This window comes from Hypanus sabinus, chromosome 6 (genome assembly GCF_030144855.1).
Source record: "Hypanus sabinus isolate sHypSab1 chromosome 6, sHypSab1.hap1, whole genome shotgun sequence".
Taxonomy (NCBI): Eukaryota; Metazoa; Chordata; class Chondrichthyes; order Myliobatiformes; family Dasyatidae; genus Hypanus; species Hypanus sabinus.
This window is the reverse complement of record NC_082711.1, coordinates 7211434-7222416: the sequence shown is the minus strand read 5'-3', so window position 1 is coordinate 7222416 and position 10983 is coordinate 7211434. Positions and strand designations below refer to the sequence as shown.

Here is a 10983-nt window from a genome sequence, read left to right as displayed (position 1 = left end):
AATGTGGTATGTCCAATGCCTTATGAACCTTATTCTTTCATCCTTGTCTTCATATTTTAGTCCTCTCGGAATGAATGGTAAAATTGCATTCGCTCCCCTTACTATTGACTCCCAACGTGCAAGCTAATCTTTTTATGAATCCTGTATGAGGACTCCAAAGTCCTTTTACACCTCAAATTTCTGAATTTGTCTCCTGTTTAGAGAACTGTCAACACTTTTATTACATTTTGTGTTTTGTCTTACCTTTCCAGTATCTCTAATTCCTATTTTTATTTTGCTTTTGACACATCGTCAAGGAATACTTTCCAGGACTAACTTTTGAATTACCAAATGAACCATAACTGATCCTGAGGCAATAATTTTTGATGAGAACTACATTTCCCAGAAGAGCCGTTCACCAGGGAACGCGTGCGCGTTAGAAGGGGGCGGTTCCTGACCGTCCCGACGTCACGACCGTGGCATGGCAACTGGCCAGGCTGAGGAGGTGGTTGGTGGCTGAGCGTGGAGTCCAGGTTGTGAGTGCGGGTCCGTGCGCGAACCTTGACCCCGGTTCCCGGGGCAACCCGAGTGGCGGCAGAGGCAATGGCGACCAGCGGTGGGGGAGATGAGGGAGGAGGAACGAGGCGGCGACGGGGACACGGCAGCGGGAAGGCGTCGCGGACCCTGAGCCACAAGGATTTGAAGGAACTGAAGGAGGAAGAGGAGGAACACCGGGATTCAACTGAACTCAGGTACTGTGGGCGGGGTGCCTGCCCGGTGTATAACCGGGTCCGTGCTTCCCCGCTTCAGGTCTACACTCCGCTCTCCCTCCTTCCGATCCGGGGGATAGACCCTCCGACCCTGGGTGTGGACCCACCGGTCCGGGTCTACCCTCCGACACGGGGGATGGACCCACCCCAGACCCTCGATCCGGGTCTACCCTCCCCACACCCTCTGGCCCGGGGGATGGACCCACCCTTGACCTTCCGACCCTGAGTATGGACTCTCCCCGTACCCCCCGATCTGGGTCCACCATCTCTTCTTGATCTTTCCGATCTGGTGTTAAACTCTCCCCATTCTATCCCCCTGGCCCGGGGAGGGGGTGAACCCTCCCCTCTACATCTTTCTAACACGGGTGTGGACTGTCCCCGCTCCATTCGACCTGTTTCTATCCTCCCCTGTACATCTTTCTGATTTCCACCCTCCCCACTCTCTCTGCCCAGGGTGTTCGACCCTTCCCACTCCCTCTGACTCAGGCTGGGGGGAGGCTTGCGTGGGTTGGACCCTCCCTACTCGCTTCAGCCTGGGACGGGGGTGTTGCGGTGGATGTTGGACCCTCACCCTGGCCCTCTGCCTTCCCCCCCCCCCCACCCCCACTTCCTGGGATCATGCCAGTTTCTCCCTTGGTGACCTGGGGTTCTTTATTGTTAAAGTGTTTTTCTGTGCTGGATCAGATCCAGAGTAGCAATTATTTTGCTCTTCTTTACACTCGTGTAATGGAGATGACATTAAAGAATCCTGAAGCTTGTGGAGAGCACAAGCATGAAGTGGGTATTAATAAATATCCAAAGTAGTGGCAAGTGTGTTCAGCTGTTTAAAGTCTGATATGTGAGCGCTCTGTATAAACTCAGGGAACTTATGTCCAGCAAGGAACCGTACCCAATAACTTGCATAATTAGAACATAGAAAATTTACAGCACATTACAGGCCCTTTGGCCCACAATGTTGTGTCAACCATGTAACCCACTCTAGAAACTACCTACAATTTCCCTACTGCATAGCCCTCTATTTTTCTAAACTCCATGTATCTATCTAAGAGTCTCTTAAAAGACCCTGTTGTATCCGCCTCCACTACTGTCGCCAGTAGTACATTCAACGCACCCACCACTCTGTGTGAAAGATTTGTCTCTGACATCCCCCTTGTACCTACTTCCAAGCATCTTAAAACTATGTCCCCTTGTGTTAGCCATTTCAGCCCTGGGAAAAAGCCCCTGGCTATCCACATAATCAATGCCCCTCATCATCTTATACACCTCCATCAGGGTACTTCTCATCTGCCGTTGCTCCAAAGAGAAAAGGACAAGTTCACTCAACCTATTCTCATAAAAAAATGCTCTCCAATCCAGGCAACATCCTTGTAAATCTCCTCTACACTCTCTCTATACTATTCCCATCCTTCCTGTAGTGAGGTGACCAGAAATGAACACAGTACTTCAAGTGGGGTCTGACCAAGGTCTTGTATAGCTGTAACATTACCTCACAACTCTTGAACTCAATCCTATGGTTTATGAAGGTCAACACACCAAATGCCTTTTTAACAACAGTGTCAACCTGTGCAGCAGCTTTGAGTGCCCTATGGACATGGACCCCAAGATCTTGCTGATTCTTCACACTGCGAAGAGTCTTACCAGTAATATTATATTCTTAAAATTTGACCTACCGACATGAACCGCTTCACACTTACCTGGGTTGAACTCCATCTGCCACTTCTCAGCCCATTTCTGCGTCCTATGGATGTCCCGCTCTTTCCCAAATATTTAAAAATAAGTAAAAACTGTACCTAGTGTTGGACATTTAACATATGTACTTTGTAAATTTTGTGCCATATAAATGGCATATTAATTTCTAATCAACAGCAAAGGTGGACTTAGAATGAGAGCATTGAGAATTGAATGGTCTCAGAATGTATAGTTGTATTTGTACTGCAGGAGACAGTCTGACTGCAGGGTTACATACACTTGGTTTTATCAAATCGCTGTTTAGACTCCAGTTAAACAATGAGATTAACTCAGCAGCTAATGAGTTTAATTCACACTTTAGACACTGACCTTATCAAGAGGGGCAGAGGTCAGGTGAATGCACATAGTCTATTACTCACAGAAAGGAAATCAAAAGGTAGAAGGCATAGATTTAAGGTAGAGGGGAAAGATTTAAAAGAGATGAGGGTACAGGTAGTCCCCAAGTTACGAACATCCGACTTATGGACAACTCGTACTTACGGACCAAGGAGGGAGAACGTCGTCCGCCATTTTAAGTCGGATCGTGACGCCATCCGCCATTTTAAGTCATTGCTGTCGACACTGTGTTGGGTGTTTAACTTTATATTTGTCTTAAATTTTTCTTAGTAAGATTCACCCTGACCCCCCACCCCACCCCACCCCACCCCGTTCCGGTCAGCTGGTGGCGCCGTGAGATCAGCTGCCAGACTCAAGAGTGGAGGTTCCTGAGTTCGATTTAATGACAGACCGCTCCCATGCCGGGGTGATGTCGATCCAGTGACTTCCGTACCGGGTTGATGTCAAGCTCGCAACTCAACCTCGTAAAAGAAAAAACACTCACCCCCAGTTTAAATTCCCACGCGGAATACTGTGGAGGATCAAATACCCAAACCCAGCACAGCCCACACTTGTCCCACTTAATCTGTCTCATGAGGTGCGGTGGAGTTTCAGACCCGGGGAACTTAGGACTCGGCGGACCTCGGGAGCTACTGCCCGCGGGTCTGTTCCATTGATGGGAAGCGATCGCGATTGAAAATAAAGTGGAAATAATAAAGCATTTGGAAAGAGGTGAAACGCCATTGGTCATTGGAAAAGCATTAGACTGCAGTCGATCAATGATCGGAACAATTTTAAAGGATAACAGATAAAGTGAGAATAATGGAGCATGTGAAAGGCCCTGCCCCGATGAAAGCTATAATTATTACTAAGCAACGCAGTGGTTTAATTATTGGAATACATACTTTTCTTAAGTGTTTTATATGCATAGAATGGTAAAATATATACTAAGACAAATGTTTTAGTAACTGATGCTAAATAATACCGGATGTACTTGTTCCGACATACATACAAATCCGACTTAAAGACGGACTCATGAATGGAACTCATACGTAACCCGGGGAGTGCCTGTACTGGAAATCCAGAGCAACAGAAACAAAATGCTGAAGGAACTCAGCAGGTCAGGCAGCATCTATGGAGGAGAATAAATAGTCAACATTTTGGGCCATGACCCTTCATCAGGCTTGAAACATCGAGTGTAATTCCTCTCCATAGATGCTACCCAAGTACCCCTGCAGGCACAATGTGCCAAATGGCATTTTGATATTCTCTCAGTAAGTTTACTTGGATGATTAGTTACTGATGCATGGATAATGGCCATGAGTATCCTCTGGGCGCCCCAGGTCCCTCCCATATTTCAAAGACGTACGGGTGGGGGTCAGGAACTATGCTGGTGTCAGAAGAGTGCCGCCACTTGTGTGGTGCCCACAGAATAATCCTTGGGCTTTGTTGGTCATTGATACAATCAACAAGTTTCACTGTGTGTTATGATGTTTCATGTACTTGTGACAAAGCTAATCTTTAGTCTTTATCTTTTGAATTACTAGTTTCAATACCTAAGATTGTTTGGGGAAGGTAAAGCACCTTTTATCACCGGGCGTAAATATGCAATATGTGAAGGAGAGGGAGAAAACACTTTTGAGATTTGTAAAGCAAGATTGTATTGAGTGTAGATGTGACTGTTTTCTATCCATTAGACATGGTGTACTGTAAAAGGGAATTGATCTATCTGTGTACTCTACCACAGTTATGGACTGGAGAGTGGAAGACCAAAGCAGAATGTAACCATGCACACTGAAGTGGAAACCAGGTGAAAGGTGACAGTACTGAGAGAGAACTTAAACGCCTGGTGCCATGTATCAGTAACCGCAGAGAGAGAGAAATCGTCAGCAGTGAGTGAGAATGGCCTGTCAGAATGATCAGGCGAGGCAGAAAGCTCTTCTTATTCAAAATAGTTAGCTTGAGAACTATGTGAAGAGGAGGTGTAGACAGACCTAGAGAATGGAAGGATTCTTCACTGCTAACAGTAATGTTCTGAGAGAAGAGGGCATCTGTACCAGGAGTCACTGACACTGATTTTAAAGCTTCAGGATGGGGGTGGGGGGAGTGAGTGCTCCTGTAAAATGCAATTTAGCAGAAAGAGCAAATGTCCAAAGTAAATTTACTATTAAATACATATGTGTCACTATATACAACCCTGACATTTGTTTTCTTGCAGACATTCACAGTAAATAGAAATTAACACAAAAAAGTAATAAATATCAAAAACATGAGATGAGTCCTTGAGTGCATAGTTTGTGAGAACAGTTCAGTGTTTGGGTGAGTGAGATGATCTCCTCTGGTTCAGGAGTCTGATGGTTGAAGGGTAATAACGGTTCCTGAACCTGACAGTGTGGATCCTGCGGCTCCTGTACCACCTTCCTGATGGTAGCAGGAGAAGAGAGCATGGTCTGGGTGCTGGGGAGGGATGGACTAAGCTGTATCCATCATTTTTTTGTAGGATTTTGTGTTTAACAAAGGCATTGATGTTTCCATACCAGGCTGTGATATAACCAATCAATATACTCTGCACCAGCCTTTCTCAACCTTCTTTGCCCTGGAGGAACCCTTGAAATAATTTTCAGGTTTCAGGGAGCCCCTGCGTAAAATTTAGTGTATCTACAGCTCGAGGCACGTTAGCGTGATCAGTAAGTTGTAGATATAATAATCCAAATGTAATTGTCAATGCTCTTTTGAGCACAGAATAAATTTTTAGCTAACCTTTCTTGGGGTGGGGGAGGTAGTTAAGCTTAGCTTGAAATTCTGAAAACTTTCTGTTCCTAAGTGAAACGTTTTTGAGTCTGTCTCAATCTGGGTCCAGAGTATGAAAAGACACTGTGTGGGGAAAGTCTACATTGTTAGCCACCTCAAGTATTGGTAAACATGATAAATGGTTTGTTATTGGTCTTTCAGAGTCCACTTGATCTTGTTATGTAGCCATACTATCTCAAGTTTCCTCCACTTTACTGTGGACAGTAGATCTTTGTAGTGTCTCGTGCTGGTGATGGTACTCCATGACTTGAGACATGGTCTGTATAGGAGATGCCGACGAGCCTGGACCTTCATTCGCAGTTCTTTGTTAAAGTCCATGTTTCATATGCATACAAGAAGATGGCAAGCACAAGTGCATGCAGGAGTTTCAACTTGGATCTGAGAGCGATGTTATTGTCTCTCCAGATTGGTTTTAGTTTAGCCAGTTTTGCTGTTGTTTGGGCTGACCTTGCAAGGACATCAGGCTCTGATCCCTCTTAGTTGATGATGGTGCCAAGATACTTGAACTGCCGACAGTCTCCAGCTCTTGTCCGCTGACTCTGATCTTTGTCGTGATTGGCTCCTCACTGTTTCCCATCAGCTTGGTTTTCTGTGCCGACCTCCAAGCTATATCTGGTGGATGTATCATCTAGATGGTTCACAAGGCAGGCCAATTCACCCTCACTTCCACCAGCCCATTCCTGTACTTATCTAGATGTCTTTTAAATGTTGCTAAGGCACCTGCCTCAACCACTATTTCTGTCAGCCATGAACTTATTAAACAGCAAGATTATGGCCATTTACACCCTCACGCTCTGATCATGAGCGGCCATCTGGCCTCTATGTCCTAATTCTTATTAAAGCACAAGGTACAGCAGATGCTGGATCCTGGAACAGTGAGCAGTCTGCCGGAGAAACTCAATGAGTCAAGCAGCATCTATGGAAGGAAAGGGTCAGATCTCAGATATGAAACACTGACCATTTCTTTCCTCCCACAGATACTGCATAACCCACTGAGTTCCTCCTGCCCATTGTTTGTCCTATTTCTTCTGTTCATTCATTGTCTTCGGTATAAGCTTTGACTCGAGTGCTGTGAAGAATGGGCATTCCTATCGCATTGCAAAGACGGTCTTGCAGTGTTGGCAGACAGTAACATTGTCTGAAGTGCCATCCTTTAGACTGGACATGAGGCAAAGTGTTTACTTGCCCTTGACTAGACATACAGTAGTACCTTTTTCTTTATCAGGTAGGCTGATCTCCCTTCAAGATGAGAGCACTTTGAGCCAGCTGTTTCACCACAGAGCTTTAGAATAAGGAAAGGAGACCAGAAAACATAGGTGCAGAATTAGGCCATTCAGCCCATTGAGTCTGTTCTGCCATTACATCAGGAGAGTCCTGATAAAAGATCTCGGCCTGAAAGCTGCCTGACCTTCTGAGTTCCTCCAATGTTTTATGTGTGTTACTCTGGATTTTGAGCAATTGGGCTGCAGAATCTCTTGTGCCAATATTTCATATGCTACTTCTTTGCCCTCCTCCTTTGTGCAAAGTGGCGAAGTCCTTCTGCAGACTTCCAGCTTCCTCAACATTACCTGTCCCTTCACCTATCTTTGTAATGTCTATAAATTTGGCCACAAAGCCATCCAATTCATTGATATATAATGAGAAAAGAAGTGGTCCCAACACTGACCCTGCGGAACACCACTAGTCATCAGTAGCCAAACGAACATAGCCCTCAGATATAAGAATTGGTGCAAAAATGGGGACTGTACAAAATCACTGAAGTAGGGAGTTTATGCTCAAGTTATGGAAGGCATTAGTGTGATCACATCAGCAGTACTTTGTACAATATTAGTCTTATCTTAAAGGCATTAAGGTGTTGGAAGCAATTCAGAGTGGTTTTGCTAGACTAAAAAGCAAAATGCTGGAGGGACTTTGTGGGTCGGGCAGCATCCATAGTCGTTACAAATCTGTAATCTACTTTAGATGTTTCCTGATCCATTTCCTCCTTGTGTATTCCCTGAAACTTTCAGTCACCAGTCCCAGTTTATGGTTTGGTATCAAGTTCAATTCAATAACATCACTGAGGCAGAGTCATTAAGACAGAAGTGGAAAGTTTCTTGATTGATGGGGAGGGGTTGAGAGAAGTTGGTTTATGAGGAGAAGGCCAGAGAATGGGATTGAAAATAAAGCAGCCATTTTTGAATGACAGGCAGGCAGGGTGGGGCAAATGGCCTAATTCTGCTCCTATGTCTTGTAGTTGTTTTGTTTAAACATTACTATGTGATCTTTCATCAGGAATTAATTTGTGAATTTACATTTCACTGTTTGTAAGTTAGACTGTCCTTCCCTGTACTCGGTCTCAGAGAGTATGTTCCTTGTGTTCCAATCCTTTTTCAGTCAAATACACATACCACTTACTTTAGTGGTTCCATTTGCCAGCAAGTTAACCTCGTTTTACTTTTGTAATTGGCGCACTATGATACTTCACGTTCTGAATTTTATTAGCTTTTTGTTTATGTAGTTTCCTTTTTTGACTCCACATTACATCCCATCTTGTTCACATCTTCTAAGTTCAAAGTAAATTTATTATCAAATTATGTATATTTCACCATATGCTTCCTTGAAATTCATTTTATTGCAGGCATTTACGGGAAAACAAAGAAATGCAATAGAATTTATGAATAACCAAACAACCAATGTGCCAAAGAAGACAACTGCAAATAAAAATTCATAGATCATACTGAGAAGGAGTTGTAAGTGAATCTACAGGTTGTAGAATCAGTTCACAGTTGAGATGAGTGAAGTTATCCACACTGGTTCAGGAGTCTGATGGCTGTAGGGTAATAACTGTTCCTGAACCTGGTGGTGTGGGCCCTGGGCTCCTGTAAATCCTGCTCAATAGTAGTAGGGAGAAGATAGATTTCAGAGGAAAGAGTTTTACAATACAGGCAACCCAGGTTCAATTCCCACCGCTGCCTGTAAGGAGTTCGTGCGTTCTCCCCGTGACTGCGTGGGTTTCCTCTGGGTGCTCCGGTTTCCTCCCTCAGTCCAAAAGAGTACCAGTTGGTTGGTTAATTGGTCATTGTAAATTGTCCTGTGATTAGGCTCGGGTTAAATCAGGGTTGCTGGGTGTTGTGGCTGAAAGGGCTGAAGGGCCTGTTCCATGTTGTATCTCAATAAATAAACAAAAGAGAGTGTGGTGTGGATTGTGGAGTCCTTGATGATGGATGCTGCTTTCTTGTGACAGCTCTCCTTGTAAATCTTGATCTGTCTGTTATGGACAGACTCTGCACACTTCTTACAGCTTAGTTTTACTGGTAACTTTGCGTTATCAGCAGGTTCCTTTTTCCTTTTCCTCTGAGGTCTGAATTACGGACTGTCAGCTTAGATTCTGCATTTGTTTTGTGAGGTTCATCTTCAAGGAAATGGGACATGGGAATTTAAAAATGCAGCGCAAGCTGCTCCAGGGAACGAGGCAGTGTGAATGTTTTGGAGATGTAATAAGATTGAAAATCTTACCTTAATGAGAGGTGTGCTTTTTTTATGCAGAGCATGCTATTTTTTATGGATCAATAAAGTATGTCTATCTGTCTGTCTACTTGCCTTGAGTGGGTTTCCAAGGGTAGTGGTGGAAGCTGTCATTTTGGTGGATTTTAGGTTGAAGAAGCAATCTGGGTAAACTCTAACTTGATGCATGAACATCGATTTCTCTAACTTCTGGTAATATCTTCACCCTCCGTCCTCTTTTACCAATGCCAGTTCTGGCTCCCCTCTTACCCATCATCTTCCTCTGGTGTCCCTCCTCCTTCCCTTTCTCCTATGGTCCAATCTCACCTATCAGATTCCTCCTCCTTCAGCCCTTTACCTTTTCCACCTCCCAGCTTCTCACTTTATCCCCTCCTGAGCCCACCCACCTTCCCCTCTCCCTGCTTTAATGATTCTGGCCTCTTCCCCTTGTTTTCTGATCTTGACGAAAGGACTCGGCCCAGATAGCTGCTGCCTGACCTGCTGTGCGCCAGCTGTTCAACATTTCCAGCATCTGTAGATTCACTTGTGTTTTTGGTTGAGTTTAAGATGCTTGTCCTGTACAGGCTGTTGTGGGAATTGTTTTTTGATCATCCCTTACTTTTTTTTCCTCTCTAGTTGCCATAAGCTCCAGGAGTCCTTGTTGAGCTCGGCGAGTGGGTTCAGCAATTACAGAGGAATTCTCAACTGGTGTGTGGTGATGCTGGTGAGTCCCAACAGAGATGCGTGAGACTGCAAACACTGGAATGTGGAGCAGCAAACAATCTGCCGGAGAAAGTTCGCGGGTGGGGTGGGTGGTTTGGAAGGAATTGTCGACATCTTGGGCCGAAACCCTGTGTCAGTACTGAGAGGGGAAAGCTTCTCACGTCAAAGTATACAGTGAAATTTGCATCAAATTGGCCTGCAAGTGTCACCACACTTCCGGCACCATCATAGCATGCCCACAACTCACTAATCCTAACCCTAACCATACGCCTTTGGAATATCAGAGGAAATCCACGCGGTCATGCGGAGAATGTACAAACCCTCACAGAGAGTGGCAGGAATCGAGCCCTGATTGCTGATCACTGGCATTGTAAAGTGATTGCTGTTCCACTGTGCTGAGGAGAGTGGGAATATTGAGAACATGGACAGTGGGGGATGTGAAAGAGGGAGAAGGCTATGTACAGATGGAAAAGCCTCAGTCTCACCATTACCCCTCTCTTTAAACAGGCTGTTCCCCCTCTCAGTATTAATGCTAGTTTTGACTTGAAGCATTCTTCCACCCCACTGATGAGTTCCTCCAGCAGGTTGTTTGTTGAGTCCCAATGCAGCTGCTTACAAATGTACATTCTAATTCATCTAGTTGTGCAGGAGAGAAAATACCCCCAGTAGAAGGGTTTGCAAAGAAAAACCTATTTCAAAATTGGAGGTGGAAAGCAATTTTGTGCAAATGTCATTAATGTCTCCGCTTCTCTGTGCAGCCTGTGGTCGGTCAAAGGTGCTTCAGTCAATCTGACACCATTAACGTGATAGGGGTGTTCAAGACCTGTGAATGTGCACACAGCATGTATGCTGAAGTGGTTGTGACTGATTAAAACTGAGTCACAGGGAAATATAAAAGTCTGTTCACAGCAAGCCTTCAGGAGAGAGTCCAGGAGGATCCAAGAGAATCTCACTCTCCTGACACGGTTTTAGACTTCAACACAAAGATAATAATAAATAAATAACTTGGTTTCAATTCCTATAATCACTCACTTAACTTTTAACATTTGAGGTATACTGTAGCCACGTACATTTACAATGGCAGCACATCCCAACTAGCCAAACCCTCTTGAATATTCAATACCGGTCTGTTACAAAAGCCAGACGCTCA

The 10983-nt window shown here is 44.7% G+C and overlaps 1 protein-coding gene across 1 annotated transcript in view; it reads left to right on the top strand.

The window, feature by feature from the left end:
- Positions 1–452: 452 nt before the first annotated feature.
- The window catches only part of dgat1a (diacylglycerol O-acyltransferase 1a), a 132580-nt gene continuing 122049 nt past the window's right edge, over positions 453–10983 (top strand). Inside the window, exons 1-2 of the mRNA XM_059971631.1 lie at positions 453–731; positions 9747–9834. Coding sequence (XP_059827614.1) covers positions 583–731; positions 9747–9834 — 237 coding nt within the window. The 5' untranslated portion in view covers positions 453–582. The remainder of the gene's footprint in view (positions 732–9746; positions 9835–10983) is intronic.